Source organism: Saimiri boliviensis, chromosome 12, assembly GCF_048565385.1.
Source record: "Saimiri boliviensis isolate mSaiBol1 chromosome 12, mSaiBol1.pri, whole genome shotgun sequence".
Classification (NCBI taxonomy): domain Eukaryota; kingdom Metazoa; phylum Chordata; class Mammalia; order Primates; family Cebidae; genus Saimiri; species Saimiri boliviensis.
This window is the reverse complement of record NC_133460.1, coordinates 11667524-11685507: the sequence shown is the minus strand read 5'-3', so window position 1 is coordinate 11685507 and position 17984 is coordinate 11667524. Positions and strand designations below refer to the sequence as shown.

The 17984-nt window shown below is 58.8% G+C and overlaps 4 protein-coding genes and 1 long non-coding RNA gene across 5 annotated transcripts in view; 4 read left to right on the top strand and 1 right to left on the bottom strand.

The window, feature by feature from the left end:
• LOC141580541 (uncharacterized) overlaps window positions 1-17984 on the bottom strand; it is a 32069-nt gene that overhangs the window by 11685 nt on the left and 2400 nt on the right. The window lies entirely within an intron of this gene.
• Window positions 679-3520, top strand: HBZ (hemoglobin subunit zeta). The gene is made up of 4 exons (XM_039478027.2): window positions 679-990; window positions 1723-1924; window positions 2221-2441; window positions 3440-3520. Exons 1-3 carry the CDS (start codon window positions 896-898, stop codon window positions 2347-2349), a joined length of 426 nt encoding a protein of 141 aa, XP_039333961.1. The 5' UTR covers window positions 679-895; the 3' UTR covers window positions 2350-2441; window positions 3440-3520.
• HBM (hemoglobin subunit mu) lies at window positions 2454-4038 on the top strand. The gene is made up of 3 exons (XM_003928341.3): window positions 2454-3263; window positions 3440-3644; window positions 3752-4038. Exons 1-3 carry the CDS (start codon window positions 3172-3174, stop codon window positions 3878-3880), a joined length of 426 nt encoding a protein of 141 aa, XP_003928390.1. The 5' UTR covers window positions 2454-3171; the 3' UTR covers window positions 3881-4038.
• Window positions 9547-10400, top strand: LOC101035149 (hemoglobin subunit alpha). Its single transcript, XM_003928344.4, has 3 exons — window positions 9547-9698; window positions 9815-10019; window positions 10163-10400. The coding sequence occupies exons 1-3, from the start codon at window positions 9604-9606 to the stop codon at window positions 10289-10291; spliced, it is 429 nt and encodes a 142-aa protein (XP_003928393.1). The 5' UTR covers window positions 9547-9603; the 3' UTR covers window positions 10292-10400.
• On the top strand, window positions 15542-16390 carry LOC101034843 (hemoglobin subunit alpha). Its single transcript, XM_003928343.4, has 3 exons — window positions 15542-15680; window positions 15797-16001; window positions 16145-16390. The coding sequence occupies exons 1-3, from the start codon at window positions 15586-15588 to the stop codon at window positions 16271-16273; spliced, it is 429 nt and encodes a 142-aa protein (XP_003928392.1). The 5' UTR covers window positions 15542-15585; the 3' UTR covers window positions 16274-16390.

The following is a 17984-nucleotide window of genomic DNA, read 5'->3' as shown; positions in this document are numbered from 1 at the left end:
GCCCGGCCCCAGAATTATAAATTTTATAAATTTAAAATACATGCATAAAATCACACCCTTTGCAAGTACACTTACTCACTAAAAGGAGTATATTCAGCACATGGAAATGGCTGTCTAATGGAGGACCAGGAGGTTAATGAAGTGAAAGGATAAAAAGAGCTAAATCAATAGAGCTGCAGGAGGGTCTCCTCCAGACTGCGATGGGAACACAGTCAGCAGAACTGTAGGTCCGCATGGCCTCACCTTCTGTGAAGAGTCCGGCCTCCCAAGCCACTTTCCTGCCTGGGTGCCTGGCTCAGAGTGTCCCCCGCAAGTGAGCCTCATCCAGGTGAGGGGGCTGCACAGCAGAGGGGGAGAGGTCTGTCCCTACCCACCCTGTGACACTGGGTCCCACTTTCTCTCTAAGGCTCTCAGTTTCCTCATTTGCAAACTGGAGCTCATAAGGTGAGCCAAAGAAGTTTCAGTGAAGGAGGAATGGAGTGTGCCCCTGCAAGGGCCCATGACTCTAGGTCACCCTGTGATCACAGGGACAGGGACAGGGACAGTCACTCCTGAGGCCAGGACTATGACCACGTGGACTCTCCTGCCTAGACCGGGGCCCCAATTTCCCTGAACCTGGGGCTCCAGCTGTGGCTCAGGGGTGGGCAGAAGGGGAGACAGATGTGATGGCTTTCCCAGAGCCCCCCGCCCCGTCCCGTCCCACCACACCCTGAGGGGCCCTTTTTCACTCCATCTGATAAGAAATCCCACCCCTGCAGCCCCCTCCCCTCACCTGACCAATGGCCACAGCCTGGCTGGGCCCAGCTCCCTGTATATAAGGGGACCCGGGGGCTGAGCACCACCAAGGCCAGTCCTGAGCAGGCCCAACTGCAGAGCAGCCGCCCACCCTGCCGCCATGTCTCTGACCAAGACTGAGAGGACCATCATTGTGTCCATGTGGGCCAAGATCTCCACGCAGGCCGACACCATCGGCACCGAGACGCTGGAGAGGTGAGTGTCACACGGGACTCCCAGAGGGACCGGGAGGGAGGCCAGGCCTGGGAGTGGGACAGCGAGGAGGGGACCGTGGGGGGGGGGGTTGAGGGGAGGAAATAGTGGGGCCAGTGAGGAAGAGACACTGGGGAGGGGACAGCGGGACAGATAGCCTTCCCTCTCAGTGAGGAGGGCAGGGTGAGAGGGTACGGTTAGGAATTGCACAGGCATTCGATGGCCGGGGCTCACGCAGGCCCGGGTTCTGGCAAGCAGAGGCTGAAATGTTTTGCTCGAGGCCTGAAGACCCTTACTGGGCAGCCAGGGCGCTACAGCCTCTAAAGTCCCAGCATCTGAACCCCTGGGAGGGGCCAGGGGGCTTTTCCTTCCCTGAAACACTGCTGGGAGGTCAGGAGCCTGCAGAAGGGGTGGCGGGCGACCCGGTCCAGGGCTGGGAAGGAGGCCCTGTGGCCAGAGGAGAGGGTGGAGCACTCGTGGCCCCACCAGGCGGAGGGCAGTGGATTTGGGGACCAGGCCGCACAGAATCCGTGGGAAGCCGCAGCGGCCTGGGGCCTCCAGCTCAGGGCAGCCTGGGAGGGGCAGCTGCCTGGGCACGCGGGCACCGCGAGGAGGGGCTGGGGCCTGCTGCGGGGTCGCGGCCGCGTCCTGGAGCTCGGAGAGGGCCGCAGGGCGCGCGGGCCGTGGCGGGAGGCGGCGCTGCCGGGAGCTCACGGCGCCCGCCCCGCGCGCCAGGCTCTTCCTCAGCTACCCGCAGACCAAGACCTACTTCCCGCACTTCGACCTGCACCCGGGGTCGGCGCAGCTGCGCGCGCACGGCTCCAAGGTGGTGGCCGCCGTGGGCGACGCGGTGAAGAGCATCGACATCGGCGCTGCCCTGTCCAAGCTGAGCGAGCTGCACGCCTACATCCTGCGCGTGGACCCGGTCAACTTCAAGGTGCGCGGGGCGGGGTGGGGCGGGGTCCCGGCGGGGTGCGGGGGTGCGGGGCGGGGGTCCCTGCGGAAGGAGGGGGTCACGGCGGGGGGCGGGGGTGCCGGCGGGGGGCGGGGGTGCCGGCGGGGGGGTGGGATGGAGGCGGGGTGCAGGGCGGGGGTCGCGGCGGGGGAAGAGGGTACGGGGCGGGAGTCCCGGCGGGGTGGGGCGGGGCTGCGGGGCAGGGTTCCCGGTGGGGTGGGGCGGCGGGGAGGGGCCCTCGCTAGGCCCCGCCCCTCACTGAGCGGCCCCTCCCCCAGCTCCTGTCCCACTGCCTGCTGGTCACCCTGGCCGCGCGCTTCCCCGCCGACTTCACGGCCGAGGCCCACGCCGCCTGGGACAAGTTCCTGTCGGTCGTATCCTCTGTCCTAACCGAGAAGTACCGCTGAGCGCCGCCTCAGCCACCGCCAGGACCGGCTGCGGCCCCTCCCCTGCCCTTCACTCTCCGGCAGTTCCTCCCCTGACTCCAATAAAAGGATGAGTAAGGACCGATCTGGGCTGTGTGTTCTCAGTTTTGGAGGGAAGGAGGGGAGAAGCTGAGTGACGGGTACGGGGGTTTCGCAGAAACTCAGTCGTCCCCGCCGTCTTCGCGGCCTGGAGGTCATCTGGGGGGTGCTTTTGGGAGGTTCTTGCCCCGGAGCACCGGAGCTGCAGCCCGGGAGGATCCGCGCAGTCCCGGGCCGGCCCACGGCGTCCCCTGGGGTTCTTGGGTCAGACCGGCTTTGTGCGTCTCCCGGCTTCCCAAATCGCCCAAAGATTAGCACTTCACTTAGCGTCTTGGGAGTGCGTGGGAACTTTTCCATAAAGCCTTATGCCCTAATCCCGGGACTCTGGCAGCTGCGTGGGTCCCTGAGGCTGGCCCCTCCCTCCCCAACTCCTAAGAGAACTGGGGGTTTCCTGCCCCGTGTTCTCTCTCGGTGCCCTCCTGGCATAGCAGTAACTTTGCCCGAGAGGAGTAATTACAGACACCCCTAAAGTCTGCAGTAAAGGTGCGCACGCACAGCAGAGTGGGTCAGTGCCAGAAACCCTGGGATCCAGGAGGTCGAGGCCTCGACGTCGGCGGGAACCCAGTCTGGCTACGTTCCTCGGCACAGGCCCAGGGTCCGCCAGTTCCCGCCGCGCTCGGGCCGATAAGGACGGGCGGGGTGCCTGGAGGCCCTATAAGGACGTCAGGGCGGCGGGCGCAGCCCCAGAGCGAGTCAGGCAGCGCCATGCTCAGCGCCCAGGAGCGCGCTCAAATCACGCAGGTCTGGGACCTGATCGCGGGCCACGAGGCGCAATTTGGGGCGGAGCTGCTCCTCAGGTGGGTAGAGGCGGGGTCTCCGGGAGCTCAGGAAGGTGGAGATGCGGGTGTTGGGCACGTGGGCCCCCAAGCCCATCCGAGGTCCCTCGGGTGAGGATCCCTGAGGCTCTGGGCAGTGCCGGCGCTCTTGACACCCCACGCAGCAGTCCTCCCCGGTCACCGACCTGCTCTTGCAGGCTCTTCACAGTATACCCTAGCACCAAGGGCTACTTCCCGCACCTGAGTGCCTGCCAGGACGCGGCGCAGCTGCTGAGCCATGGGCAGCGCATGCTGGCAGCGGTGGGCGCGGCGGTGCAGCACATGGACAACCTGCGCGCCGTGCTGAGCCCGCTGGCGGACCTGCATGCGCTCGTGCTGCGCGTGGACCCAGCCAACTTTCCGGTGAGCCCTCTCGGGCCGGGGCAATGGTGCAGAGTGAAGCCGGGGGTGTGGGGCCTCTGGGGGTCCTGGCGGGACAGACCCCGTCTCACTGGCCCCTTTTCCCGCAGCTGCTAATCCAGTGTTTCCAGGTCGTACTGGCCTCCCACCTGCAGGACGAGTTCACCGTAGAAATGCAGGCGGCGTGGGACAAGTTCCTGACTGGTGTGGCCGTGGTGTTGACCGAAAAGTACCGCTGAGTCCCGTGCGGTGCAGGCTTGGTCTGTGCCTGTCAATAAACAGACGTCCCAAACATCTGGCCATGCCTGTGTGGTCTTTGGGGAGCTGATAAAGTGAGGTCACTGCTGCTGGGCAGAGAAGCTCGGGGACCTACAGGAGCCTCCTAAAACTCTCAAATGCCACCCACCCCCAACACCACCACGTGGAAGTCTGTCCTCCCACGGCAGGAGTGCAGTGGGGCAGAGGGAACGTTGTGATGTATGTGGGAGGGGCCAGGTGTGGGAGGGTCATCGATTTCAACTCTTGAATCCGGCTTCCCACCATACTGTTCGCAAAGCACTTCCCCATTCACATATTCATTGATTCATTCATTCGTGCATTCTGTCTCCATCCCCACTTCCTGCTGGGACCTGCAGACGCTAATCCTGGCCCCTTTTGCAGAGATATGCAGAAACTGAGGTCCCAGAGCCAAATGTGCAGCCTAATTAGGGCCAACCAGAGTTTGCCCCGAGCAGAGGGCTCCGTAGACCTCAGTTCTTTTCCCTTCCCTTCCCGCAAGGACACTTCCTCGGCTGTAAACCTGTGCTAGTCTGGTTAGGCCTCGTAGTGACCCTACAGCCATAGGGGTGAGATGGAAAGGAAGGCCCCATGGCCACAATTTGGCAGACAGAGCAGGTTTAGGTTTGCAGCCTTCTTACTGACAACCTGTGGGACCTGGGTGTGTCCCAGAGCTCTCTGGCCTTTACCCACCAAACAGAAAAACAACACCCAACTCAAGAGATTTTTGAAATAGTTTTTGAAATCATAACACAGGGTGGGTGCCGGCAGGCTCGTTGCCACCCCACCTCTCCACCAAGCCCCAGCTGCCTCGTCTCAGTCTCTGCAGGTGCCCAGGCCAAGGCACTCCTTCCCCAGTTCCCTCTTCCCCCTCCCCAGGATGGGGAAGGTAATCTTACGGCTCACCCCAGGCTTTTCAGACAAAGAACTGGGGCTGAGGAAACAGTGGGACCCTGGAGGTGCCCACATCCTGAATAGGGTTGGCTCTGGGTTGGCAATCCTGGTTCTGTGGGGGGTGGGGGAGCCGCTGCACCAGGCCTGGCACCCAGGTCCAACCTGGTGGTCAGGGCCTAGATCTGAAGAGATATGCTAGAAGCTGAGCCCGGACTGTGAGTCAGCCAAACTCCCTCCAGCACTCGGTGCCAGGGACCTGTTAACCTGCACAGCCTGGGAACGTCAGCCTGATAGTTTGGGGAACTTGACCCCGTGTTATCCACATCCCCCAACTGGGTTTTTGTGTTGTTTTGTTTTGTTTGGGAAGCTGAGGTGGGCCTGCTCCACAGAAGTGGTAAACCAACCCCTGCCCTGGAAGGTGCCAGGCCTGCAGGCACTGGGTCGGGAGCTGGGGAGGAGATAGGGGCATCCAGGGTTCCTCTCAGGGAGTCCTAGCATTACCGCCCTCCGTTGAAACCTCCCTGATTGAACCCAGTTAAACAAACACTCTACATCAAAGCAAAACCCAGCAGAACAAACTAGCCAAATAGGCTGTTCCCCATGCAGGCGCAGGTGCCAGAACATGTCTCTCATTCCCACCCCCTCCTGCCAGAGGGTAGGTGGCTGGGGTGAGGGTGCAGGCCCCACCCACGCTTCCTCTGTCCTGGTAACCCTCTGAGAGCAGCCCAGTCAGCCGGGAAGGAGAGAAGAAGGAAGGGGCTGCCAGGCTCACAGCCCGCAGCCTGCACCTGGGGAGACTCTTCAGCAGGGCACTTTGCCGCCCTGTTCCTGCGCTTCCCCTGCACTTCCTAATGTGTGAGCTAGAGCTCACTGTGTGCCCAGCCTTGAGTCCCCACCTCATTGCCCCACCCTCCACCTCCTCAGGTCCAGAGGCCTCTGGGATCTCCTAGCTTCTGCCTCCTGTGCTGTGAGCCACTTCTGGAAACGTCCCTGTCCGCGGTGCTGAAGTCCTGGAATCCATGCGGGGATGTTGCACAGCCCATGGGCTCTAAGCCAGACTAGGAACATGACCAGCACTCCCAGCCCAGGCCCAGAGCAAGCCTCCCCCTCCACACTCACAGTACTGCATCAAGCTTTGGGGAGGTGGAGAGGGGCCCGTCACCACTTTTCTTCTGGACATGGACCACTCTGAATTGCTGGGGAGTTCCCTTCCCATCTCCACCATTGAGTCTTCCTCTGTCACACAGCCAAGAGCACCCCAGCCCCTTCCTCCTTCCCAACTGACTGGTCTGCTCTTAGAGAGTTACTATGCTCTGGGCATAGAAAAACACTTAAGAAAATAAACTAGGGCCAGGCTTGGTGATTCATGCTGGTAATCCCAGCACTTGGGAGGCCAAGGTGGGCAGATCAGGAGGTCAAGAATTCAACAGCAGCCTGGCCGATAGTTCTTTTCTTTTTTTCTTTCTTTTTTCTTTTTTTCTTTTTTTTTTTTTTTCCTGAGACAGAGTCTTGCTCTGTTGCCCAGGCTGAAGTGCAATGACTCCATCTCTGCTCACTACAACCTCCACCTCCCAGGTTCAAGCCATTTTCCTGCCTCAGCCTCCTGAGTAGCTGGGGTTACAGGTGCATACAACCACAACCGGCTCATTTTTGTATTTTTAGTACAGACGGGGTTTCACCGTGTTGGTCAGGTTGGTCTCAAACTCCTGACCTGGTGATCTTTCTGCCTCGGCCTCCCAAAGTGCTGGGATTACAGGAGTGAGCCACGGTGCCCGGCACTGCCTGGCCAATATGGTGAACCCCCATCTCCACTAATAATATAACAATTAGCTGGGCGTGGTGACACACACCTGTATTCCCAGCTACTCGGGAAAATGAGGCACAAAAATCACTTGAAGCCGAGAGGCAGAGGTTGCAGCAAGCTGTGATCATGTCACTGAATTCCAGCCTGGGTCACAGTGAGACACTGCCTCATTTAAAAAAAAAAAAAAAAAAAAAAAAAAAAGCCGGGCGCGGTGGCTCAAGCCTGTAATCCCAGCACTTTGGGAGGCCGAGGCGGGTGGATCACGAGGTCAAGAGATCGAGACCATCCTGGTCAACATGGTGAAACCCCATCTCTACTAAAAATACAAAAAATTAGCTGGGCATGGTGGCGTGTGCCTGTAATCCCAGCTACTCAGGAGGCTGAGGCAGGAGAATTGCCTGAACCCAGGAGGCGGAGGTTGCGGTGAGCCAGGATCGCGCCATTGCACTCCAGCCTGGGTAGCAAGAGCGAAACTCCGTCACAAAAAAAAAAAAAAAAAAAAAAAAAAGAGTAGGAGAGTCTCTCTTCCCTGTCTCCTCACACCCACCCCCAGAAGAGACCAAACTGAAGGGCTTGGGACTGAGCCCCGGGCCCCATCCCGTGCTGAAGGAACACAGCTACATGCACAACTACTGCCGCAGGCCCTCTTTCTGGACAAAAATACCATCATACTGTAGACACCTGTGTGCAACTTCCTATCCTCAGCGAATGGTCTGCTCTACACCCCTTTCAGCCAGTCCATTCCACTCTGTGCCGTTCCACAGTTTCACTGATCATTTCTGTATTTCCGTTATAATCCCTTGTCCTTGTCCTCATAAGTCACTTGTCTTTCCTTATGAACATGTGGAAGCTCTTCCCATACTAAGAGTGTAAAATGTTGGCTGAGATATATTCTCCATGTCTTGTCTTTAGAGGGTTCAGCTAGCAGGAGGAAGAGGCTGTCCCCGGCCTGAGGTGGGGGGGGGGGTCTTTGGTGTCTTTAAGCCCCGCGCCTCTCTTCCGTTTTTCCCCTCAGGCTGTGAGCAGAGTCAGGGCAGGGTGGCCGAAAGGTGGTGGAAAGCAGAAGAGCCAACGGGAGAAGCATTGCTAAGCTGCTCGGAGATACTTCCTTCTCTGATCAAGGTAGCTTACCCGGGCTTCCTCAGGACACCGAGGGCAAAGCCTGAGCTAGGGTCCTGGGGAAACCGGGCAGGGGCAGGCTGAAGGTTGCCTACTGATACACTCCCCAAAGCAAGGTCTTCCACCAGGACCTCAGAAAACAGCATATGAGTGATTTCACAGGCTGTTTTCTGCTCAGTACCATCCCCCCAAAAATGTATTTTTTTTTTTTAAATGGACTTTCGATCTTGTCACCCAGGCTGTAGTGCAATGGTGCCATCTAACCTCACCTCAACCTCCACCTCTCCTCCTGGGGTCAACAGATTCTCCTCCCTCAGTCTCCCAAGTAACTGGGACTACAGGCATGCACCATCATGCCCAGCTAATTTTGTATTTTTAGTAGAGACAGGGTTTCTACATGTTAGACGGGCTGGTCTTGAACTCTTGACCTCAGGTGATCCTCCTGCCTTGGCCTCTCAAACTGCTGGGAATACAGGCATGAGCCACCACACCAGGCTAAACCATTGCTTTTGATGAGCAGGGATGCACCCAGTGGCCTCCTGCACCTCTCACCCTTTCCCTCCAAGTCCACCCCTTCCTTCCTCACCCTACAGGAGCTGGTCAACTCGTCACCCCCACATCTTCCTACCTCCATTCTGCAACCACAGGGGCCTTCTCTCTCCTGTCCTTCCCCCTCCGCGAGCCAAGCCTCCCTCCTCCATGTCCTCCGCCTAACACATATCCTTAAGTCTCACCTCCTCCAGGAAGCCCACCTCCTCACACTAACCCTGGTCCCCCTGAGTGCCTCGTCCATCCGTCCAGACTCCCCCGGAGCCTGTGATGAAGTCTGCACCTCTGTCTGTGTGTACTTGCCTGATGATTAGAGGAATGCCTACCTCCCAAAGGACGCTGCATGCTCAAGGCACCTTCTGCCTGTGGCTTTGTTTATCCGTTTGAACCCTATTTACCTAGCAAGTCTTGCACCAAATAGCATTTGGAGAGCTGCGGGTATCACAGTGTACCACGACCTCTAGGCCGGTGGAAGAGTCCGTCACACAAACTGCACTGGGTCCCAGGGTGAGTCCAGGAGCCGGAACTTAGCCAGCACCCACTACCCCCGGCCTCTCCCACAACCCCCGGAAAGGAGTTGGAATCTGGAGCCGCCCCCACCCCAGCCCGGCGCTTTTTGCTTTCTGGCTGGTATTTGTTCCTTCCCGGCGCCTGTCACTCCAGCACACTGGTGACGATCGCCGGTGGGAAAGGGGGGTGGAGGAAGCGAGGCCGAGAGCAGGAGGGGCTCTGCGGGGACATTCTTTGGAGTTCCCACAGGCCGGGGCGTCCGGGTGGGGTGAGCGCATCCCTCTCCACTGGGATTGGGCGAAGCCTCCCGGCTCGCACTCCAGGACGCTGGGTGTGTTCACTGGCCCTGCCGGAGTTGACGGAGTTGACGGGCGTCCGGCGCGTGTCAGGCCGGGGCAGGACTGTGGGCTGACTTTCTCCCTCACTCGGGACGCTCGCGCTCCCGAAAGGAAAAGGTGGCGCTGAACGCCGGGGTGGAAGAGCCCACAGCGCGCGACTCCGACGGGCCGGCCCCACCCGCGCGGCCACCGCGCAGCTTAGGGCCAGCGGGATGGGCGGGAGTGGAGCGTTGGGTGGAAGGTGGAGACCTCCTGGCCCCGGCCCCGCCCAGCCCAGCGAGCGCCCCGGGGGGAGGCCAAGCCCAACGCCCACCCTGCCCTTGACTCCTCTGCGGTCCAGGCCGCGCCCAGGGCTCCGCGCCAGCCAATGAGTGCCGCGCGGCTGGGCGTGGCCCCGCGCCCAGAGCATAAACCCTGGCGCGCTGGCAGCCCGGCACTCTTCTGGTCCACACAGACTCAGAAAGAATCCACCATGGTGCTGTCTCCGGCAGACAAGAGCAACGTCAAGGCCGCCTGGGGTAAGGTCGGCAGCCACGCTGGCGATTATGGTGCCGAGGCCCTGGAGAGGTGAGGCTCCCTCCCCTGCGCCGACCCGGGCTCCTCACCCGCCCCGACACACCGGCCACCCCCCACCGTCCTGGCGCCGACCAGGACCCCACTCCCTATTCCGCCTCTCTCCGCAGGATGTTCCTGTCCTTCCCCACCACCAAGACCTACTTCCCCCACTTCGACCTGAGCCACGGCTCTGCCCAGGTCAAGGGCCACGGCAAGAAGGTGGCCGACGCGCTGGGCACCGCTGTGGCGCACGTGGACGACATGCCCAATGCGCTGTCTGCGCTGAGCGACCTGCACGCGCACAAGCTTCGGGTGGACCCGGTCAACTTCAAGGTGAGTGGCCGCCCGGGAGCCATCTGGGTCGAGGGGCGAGATCACGCCTTCCTCGCAGGGCAGAGCACCCCGCGGGTTGCGGGAGGTGTGGCGCAGGCGGCGGCTACGGGCCCTGGGCCCCTCTGAGCCTTTTCTCTGCACAGCTCCTGAGCCACTGCCTGCTGGTGACCCTGGCCGCCCACCACCCGGCCGAGTTCACCCCTGCGGTGCACGCCTCCCTGGACAAGTTCCTGGCTTCTGTGAGCACCGTGCTGACCTCCAAATACCGTTAAGCTGGAGCCTCGGTGGCTGTTCCTCCTGCCCTCGGGGCCTCAGATCAGGCCCTCCTCCCCCCCTGCACCGGCCCTTCCTCGTCTTTGAATAAAGTCTGAGTGGGCGGCAGCCTGTGTGTGCCTGGATTCTCTCTGTCCCTGAATCTGCCAGCTGTGGGTGTTTCTTCCTGTCTCACAGCAAGGACCTCTCTGCAGCTGCGTCGGGTTGGGAGGGAGAACTGCAGGGAGTGCAGGCGAGGAAGCTGAGGTGGGCCTGCTCCACAGAAGTGGTAAACCAACCCCTGCCCTGGAAGGTGCCAGGCCTGCAGGCACTGGCTCAGGAGCTGGGGAGGAGATAGGGGCATCCAGGGTTCCTCTCAGGGAGTCCTAGCATTACCGCCCTCCGTTGAAACCTCCCTGATTGAACCCAGTTAAACAAACACTCTACACCAAAGCAAAACCCAGCAGAACAAACTAGCCAAATAGGCTGTTCCCCATGCAGGTGCAGGTGCCAGAACGTGTCTCTCATTCCCACCCCCTCCTGCCAGAGGGTAGGTGGCTGGGGTGAGGGTGCAGGCCCCACCCACGCTTCCTCTGTCCTGGTAACCCTCTGAGAGCAGCCCAGTCAGCCGGGAAGGAGAGAAGAAGGAAGGGGCTGCCAGGCTCACAGCCCGCAGCCTGCACCTGGGGAGACTCTTCAGCAGGGCACTTTGCCGCCCTGCTCCTGCGCTTCCCCTGCACTTCCTAATGTGCATTCAGAGCTCACTGTGTGCCCAGCCTTGAGTCCCCACCTCACTGCCCCACCCTCCACCTCCTCAGGTCCAGAGGCCTCTGGGATCTCCTAGCTTCTGCCTCCTGTACTGTGAGCCACTTCTGGAAACGTCCCTGTCCACGGTGCTGAAGTCCTGGAATCCATGCGGGGATGTTGCACAGCCCATGGGCTCTAAGCCAGACTAGGAACATGACCAGCACTCCCAGCCCAGGCCCAGAGCAAGCCCCCCCCTCCACACTCACAGTACTGCATCAAGCTTTGGGGAGGTGGAGAGGGGCCTGTCACCACTTTTCTTCTGGACATGGACCACTCTGAATTGCTGGGGAGTTCCCTCCCCATCTCCACCATCCATTCTTCCTCTGTCACACAGCCAAGAGCATTGTTATTTAAGCACAAAGAAACACTTAAAAAAATAAACTATGTAATCCCAGCACTTTGGAAGGCCGAGGCGGGTGGATCACGAGGTCAAGAGATCGAGACCATCCTGGTCAACATGGTGAAACCTCGTCTCTACTAAAAATATAAAAAATTAGCTGGGCATGGTGGCGCGTGCCTGTAATCCTAGCTACTCAGGAGGCTGAGGCAGGAGAATTGCCTGAACCCAGGAGGCAGAGGTTGCGGTGAGCCGAGATCACGCCATTGCACTCTAGCCTGCGTAACAAGAGCAAAACTCCGTCTCTAAAAATAAAAATAAAAATAAACTAAAATCTACCCATGCTAACACACACACACACACACACACACACACACACACACACACACAGTTTCTTGCATTAAAGTTGGAGACAGAGTCTCTTCCCTGTCTCCTCACACCCACCCCCAGAAGAGACCAAACTGAAGAGCTTGGGACTGAGCCCCGGGCCCCATCCCGTGCTGAAGGAACACAGCTACATGCACAACTACTGCCGCAGGCCCTCTTTCTGTACAAAAATACCATCATACTGTAGACACCTGTGTGCAACTTCCTATCCTCAGCGAATGGTCTGCTCTACACCCCTTTCAGTCAGTCCATTCCGCTCTGTGCCATTCCACAAATTTCACTGTTGATTTATTTTGTTTTGTTTTGTTTTTGAGACAGTCTTGCACTGTCATCCAGGCTGGACTGCAGTGGTGTAATCTTAGGTCACTGCCACCAACACCTCCCAGGTTCAAGGGATTCTCGTGCCTTAGCCTCCCAAGTAGCCGGGAATACAGGTGCTCACCACCACGCCTGGCTAATTTTTGTATTTTCTAAACACTTTTTTGTTTTTAAATAGAGACGGGGTTTTACCATGTTGGCCAGGATGGTCTTGATCCCTGGACCTCGTGATTCACCTGCCTCAGCCTCCCAAATGCTGGGATTACAGGCTTGAACCACTGCGCCCAGCCTTAATTTTTGTATTTTTAGTAGAGATCGGATTTCATGATGTTGACCAGGTTGGTCTCGAACACCTGACCTCAGGTGATCCGCCTGTCTCAGCCTCCCTGAGAGCTGGAATTACAGGCATGAACCACCTCACCCGGCCTCACTGATTTCCATGTTTCTGGTTATGATGTTATGATCTTTTGTATTTGTCCTCATAGTTGCTTGTCTTTTTTTATTAACATGTGAAAGCTCTTTCCATACTAGGAGTATAAGATGTTGGCTGAGACACATTCTCTCTCTCTCTTTTAAAATACGGGATTTGGCTGGGCGCGGTGGCTCAAGCCTGTAATCCCAGCACTCTGGGAGGCCGAGGAGGGTGGATCACGATGTCAAGAGATCGAGACCATCCTGGTCAACATGGTGAAACCCCGTCTCTACTAAAAATACAAAAAATTAGCTGGGCATGGTGGTGCATGCCTGCAATCCCAGCTACTCAGGAGGCTGAGGCAGGAGAATTGCCTGAACCCGGGAGGCGGAGGTTGCGGTGAGCCGAGATCGCGCCATTGCACTCCAGCCTGGGCAACAAGAGCGAAACTCCGTCTCAAAAAAAAAAAAAAAAAAAATACGGGGTTTGGCCGGGCACGGTGGCTCAAGCTTGTAATCCCAGCACTTTGGGAGGCCGAGGCGGGTGGATCACGAGGTCAAGAGATCGAGACCATCCCGGTCAACATGGTGAAACCCCGTCTCTACTAAAAATACAAAAAATTAGCTGGGCATGGCGGCGCGTGCCTGTAATCCCAGCTACTCAGGAGGCTGAGGCAGGAGAATTGCCTGAATCCAGGAGACGGAGGTTGCGGTGAGCCAAGATCGTGCCATTGCACTCCAGCCTGGGTAACAAGAGCGAAACTCTGTCTCAAAAAAAAAAAAAAAAACGGGGTTTCACCATATTGGTCAGGCTGGTCTTGAACTCCTGACCTCAGGTGATCCGCCCGCCTCAGCCTCCCAAAGTGCTAGGATTATAGGCGTGAGCCACCGCGCCCGGCTGGCTGAAATACATTCTCTATGTCTTGCCTTAAGAGGGTTCAGGGAGCAGAGACATTGCAGCAAAATGCAGAAGGAAGGGGTTGTCCCAGGCCTGAGGTGTGGGGGGGTGTCTTTGATGTCTTTAAGCCCCCACCTCTCAAGAAAACAAACAAACAAAAAAGCCAGGTACAGTCACTCATGCCTGTAATTCCAGCATTTGGGAGACTGAGGCGGGTGGGTCACCTGAGGTCTGGAGTTCGAGACCAGCCTGACCAACATGGAGAAACCCGGTCTCTACTAAAAATACAAAATTAGCCAGGGGTGGTGGCACATGCCTGTAATACCAGCTACTTTGGAGGCAGAGTCAGGAGAATCGCTTGAACCAAGGAGGCATAGGTGGCATTGAGCCAAGATAGTGCCATTGCACTCCAGCCTGGGCTACAGGAGCAAAAATCTGTTTAAAAAAAAAAACAAAAAAAAACAGCCGCATATCTTATCTTTTTTTCCCTTCAGGCTGTGGGCAGGACAGGGTGGCAGACAGGGAAGGGAAATGAGAGGAACCAGCAGTGGGAAAAGCATTGCTAAGCTGGTCTGAGATACTTCCTTCTCTGCCCAAGGCAGCTTACCCTGGCTTCCTCCTGGACACGCAGGGCAGGGCCTGGGTAAGGGTCCTAGTGGGACGGGGCAGGGAGCAGGCTGAGGGATGCCCACCTGATGCACTCTGAAAAGCAAGGTCTTCCATAAGGCCCCCAAGAGATGATGTAGCTGTGATTTCTCAGGCTGTTTTCTTCTCAGCACCATCCCCCAAAAAACCATTGCTTTTCATGAGCAGGGATGCACCCAGTGGCCTCCTGCACCTCTCACCCTTTCCAAGTCCACTTCTTCCTTCCTCACCCTACAGGAGCTGGCCAGCCTCGTCACCCCATCTTCCCACCTCCATTCTGCAACCACAGGGGCCTTCTCTCTCCTGTCCTTCCCCCTCCGCGAGCCAAGCCTCCCTCCTCCATGTCCTCCGCCTAACACATATCCTTAAGTCTCACCTCCTCCAGGAAGCCCACCTCCTCACACTAACCCTGGTCCCCCTGAGTGCCTAGTCCATCCGTCCAGACTCCCCCGGAGCCTGTGATGAAGTCTGCACCTCTGTCTGTGTGTACTTGCCTGATGATTAGAGGAATGCCTACCTCCCAAAGGACGCTGCATGCTCAAGGCACCTTCTGCCTGTGGCTTTGTTTATCCGTTTGAACCCTATTTACCTAGCAAGTCTTGCACCAAATAGCATTTGGAGAGCTGCGGGTATCACAGTGTACCACGACCTCTAGGCCGGTGGAAGAGTCCGTCACACAAACTGCACTGGGTCCCAGGGTGAGTCCAGGAGCCGGAACTTAGCCAGCACCCACTACCCCCGGCCTCTCCCACAACCCCCGGAAAGGAGTTGGAATCTGGAGCCGCCCCCACCCCAGCCCGGCGCTTTTTGCTTTCTGGCTGGTATTTGTTCCTTCCCGGCGCCTGTCACTCCAGCACACTGGTGACGATCGCCGGTGGGAAAGGGGGGTGGAGGAAGCGAGGCCGAGAGCAGGAGGGGCTCTGCGGGGACATTCTTTGGAGTTCCCACAGGCCGGGGCGTCCGGGTGGGGTGAGCGCATCCCTCTCCACTGGGATTGGGCGAAGCCTCCCGGCTCGCACTCCAGGACGCTGGGTGTGTTCACTGGCCCTGCCGGAGTTGACGGAGTTGACGGGCGTCCGGCGCGTGTCAGGCCGGGGCAGGACTGTGGGCTGACTTTCTCCCTCACTCGGGACGCTCGCGCTCCCGAAAGGAAAAGGTGGCGCTGAACGCCGGGGTGGAAGAGCCCACAGCGCGCGACTCCGACGGGCCGGCCCCACCCGCGCGGCCACCGCGCAGCTTAGGGCCAGCGGGATGGGCGGGAGTGGAGCGTTGGGTGGAAGGTGGAGACCTCCTGGCCCCGGCCCCGCCCAGCCCAGCGAGCGCCCCGGGGGGAGGCCAAGCCCAACGCCCACCCTGCCCTTGACTCCTCTGCGGTCCAGGCCGCGCCCAGGGCTCCGCGCCAGCCAATGAGTGCCGCGCGGCTGGGCGTGGCCCCGCGCCCAGAGCATAAACCCTGGCGCGCTGGCAGCCCGGCACTCTTCTGGTCCACACAGACTCAGAAAGAATCCACCATGGTGCTGTCTCCGGCCGACAAGAGCAACGTCAAGGCCGCCTGGGGTAAGGTCGGCAGCCACGCTGGCGATTATGGTGCCGAGGCCCTGGAGAGGTGAGGCTCCCTCCCCTGCGCCGACCCGGGCTCCTCACCCGCCCCGACACACCGGCCACCCCCCACCGTCCTGGCGCCGACCAGGACCCCACTCCCTATTCCGCCTCTCTCCGCAGGATGTTCCTGTCCTTCCCCACCACCAAGACCTACTTCCCCCACTTCGACCTGAGCCACGGCTCTGCCCAGGTCAAGGGCCACGGCAAGAAGGTGGCCGACGCGCTGGGCACCGCCGTGGCGCACGTGGACGACATGCCCAATGCGCTGTCTGCGCTGAGCGACCTGCACGCGCACAAGCTTCGGGTGGACCCGGTCAACTTCAAGGTGAGTGGCCGCCCGGGAGCCATCTGGGTCGAGGGGCGAGATCACGCCTTCCTCGCAGGGCAGAGCACCCCGCGGGTTGCGGGAGGTGTGGCGCAGGCGGCGGCTACGGGCCCTGGGCCCCTCTGAGCCTTTTCTCTGCACAGCTCCTGAGCCACTGCCTGCTGGTGACCCTGGCCGCCCACCACCCGGCCGAGTTCACCCCTGCGGTGCACGCCTCCCTGGACAAGTTCCTGGCTTCTGTGAGCACCGTGCTGACCTCCAAATACCGTTAAGCTGGAGCCTTGGTGGCTGTTCCTCCTGCCCTCCTGCCCTCGGGTCCTCGGGCCAGGCCCTCCTCCCCCTCTGCACCTGCACCCCCTGGTCTTTGAATAAAGTCTGAGTGGGTGGCAGCCTGTGTGTGCCTGGCTTTCTTCTCTCAGCTGAGGTTCTGGGATGGGCGTGGATACCGTCTGGGACACACATGCCTAGGACCTCTCTGCGTCTGGAATGGGCAGGAAAGGGCAGGGGCCGGAGGAAGGCAGAGAAGGAGGGATATTGAGCCATCCTGAATTACATGAGAGATAAACTGGAAAACTGCTGGGCCCTAGAGAGCTTTGAAGATACATTTCCTCTTTCCTGAGTTTTATCCCCAGGCCTTTCAGGTTCGATGCAGGTTTGCTGAAATAATGAATTCATCCATCTTTCCGTTTCAGGGCACTCTTGTGCCAGGAACTGGCTGGCTTTCTCCCTGCGACCCCACTAGTCTCCCAGGGGTCCTCCAGATATGGGTGGTGGAGAGGTTAGGGAAGTCCCACTCCAGCGCGGCTGCACTGATCCCCCATCGTCCCCACCAGTCTCTGCAGAACCTCCCAGATACAGGCACAGTCTAGATAAAATCAGGGGGGAGGGGTGCAACTGCAGACCCCAGACACTTCCATGGGGGTTCCCCTTTCGCCCCCATGCCGCCAAGGTGTTCACCCTCCAGACACATGCCCCAGCGCTGTCAAGATCAGGAGGTTGTCTCTGGGCCCAGCTCAGCACCCACTCAGCTCCCCTGAGGCTGGGGAGAGGACTGGCTAGAAGGTCCCTCCTCCCTGCAGTGTTTTTTCTCCCTGCTGTGCAGCCTCCCAGTGCTTGGGGTATCACTGGAAGGACTTTGGGTTCCCTGACCTGGCAGCCAGCAAGCCCTGGCCCCCGACGGATCACACCTCTTCCTCCCTGAGCCCATGAATCGCCATTGGTAAACACTTATGGCAGACCCTCTGCCTCCGTTTGTGATGCGCTTCCCACAGCCTGTGGGTACAGTATGAACGGCCAGGAAAAGGGTGTCTTCATTATTTCATCAGGAAGAATGGAGATCTGACCTAAAGGTGGAAACATGTCAAATGCACATCAGTGGGCTGATTGGAGTGCAGAGGGTGTTTACAATTAATTGATCAGAGCCAGTTATAAATTTATTGTTTCCTTCTCTGCTCCTCCTGCTTCAGCTGACTAAGCCTAAGAAAAGGTTATAAAAATTGGCTGGGTGGGGTGCCTCATGCCTGTAATTGCAGCACTTTAGGAGGCCAAGGCAGGCGGCTCACCTGAGGTCAGGGGTTCGAGACCAGCCTAGCTAACATGGGGAAAGCCTGTCTCTACCAAAACACAAAAATTAGCTGGGCGTTGTGGCACGCGCCTGCAGTCCCAGCTACTCAGGAGGCTGAGGCAGGAGAATCGCTTGAACCCAGGAGGCAGAGGTTGCAGTGAGCCGACATCACGCCACTGCACTCCAGCCTGGTGACACAGCAAGACTCTGTCTCAAAGCAAACAAACAAAATATTTGATAGGTGAAAGAAGCCAGACACAAAAGGCCACATATTTCATGACCCCATCTATATGCGATATCCACTACAGCCAAATCCATAGGAATCAAAAGCAGATTAATGGCTCCTGGGCCGGAGATACTGTTAACGAGCACAAATTGGCGTTTGGGATGATGAAAAAGTTCTGACATAGATAGTGATG

What these genes read in the sequence shown, in the direction of transcription:
- HBZ (XM_039478027.2), top strand. Translation starts at nt 896, where the DNA reads ATGTCTCTGACCAAGACTGAGAGGACCATCATTGTGTCCATGTGGGCC. An exon ending in GGCACCGAGACGCTGGAGAG is followed by an intron (nt 991 to 1,722) that starts GTGAGTGTCACA and finishes CCCGCGCGCCAG; the next exon opens with GCTCTTCCTCAGCTACCCGC. An exon ending in TGGACCCGGTCAACTTCAAG is followed by an intron (nt 1,925 to 2,220) that starts GTGCGCGGGGCG and finishes CCCCTCCCCCAG; the next exon opens with CTCCTGTCCCACTGCCTGCT.
- HBM (XM_003928341.3), top strand. Translation starts at nt 3,172, where the DNA reads ATGCTCAGCGCCCAGGAGCGCGCTCAAATCACGCAGGTCTGGGACCTG. An exon ending in GGGGCGGAGCTGCTCCTCAG is followed by an intron (nt 3,264 to 3,439) that starts GTGGGTAGAGGC and finishes CTGCTCTTGCAG; the next exon opens with GCTCTTCACAGTATACCCTA. An exon ending in TGGACCCAGCCAACTTTCCG is followed by an intron (nt 3,645 to 3,751) that starts GTGAGCCCTCTC and finishes CTTTTCCCGCAG; the next exon opens with CTGCTAATCCAGTGTTTCCA.
- LOC101034843 (XM_003928343.4), top strand. Translation starts at nt 15,586, where the DNA reads ATGGTGCTGTCTCCGGCCGACAAGAGCAACGTCAAGGCCGCCTGGGGT. An exon ending in GGTGCCGAGGCCCTGGAGAG is followed by an intron (nt 15,681 to 15,796) that starts GTGAGGCTCCCT and finishes CTCTCTCCGCAG; the next exon opens with GATGTTCCTGTCCTTCCCCA. An exon ending in TGGACCCGGTCAACTTCAAG is followed by an intron (nt 16,002 to 16,144) that starts GTGAGTGGCCGC and finishes TTCTCTGCACAG; the next exon opens with CTCCTGAGCCACTGCCTGCT.
- LOC101035149 (XM_003928344.4), top strand. Translation starts at nt 9,604, where the DNA reads ATGGTGCTGTCTCCGGCAGACAAGAGCAACGTCAAGGCCGCCTGGGGT. An exon ending in GGTGCCGAGGCCCTGGAGAG is followed by an intron (nt 9,699 to 9,814) that starts GTGAGGCTCCCT and finishes CTCTCTCCGCAG; the next exon opens with GATGTTCCTGTCCTTCCCCA. An exon ending in TGGACCCGGTCAACTTCAAG is followed by an intron (nt 10,020 to 10,162) that starts GTGAGTGGCCGC and finishes TTCTCTGCACAG; the next exon opens with CTCCTGAGCCACTGCCTGCT.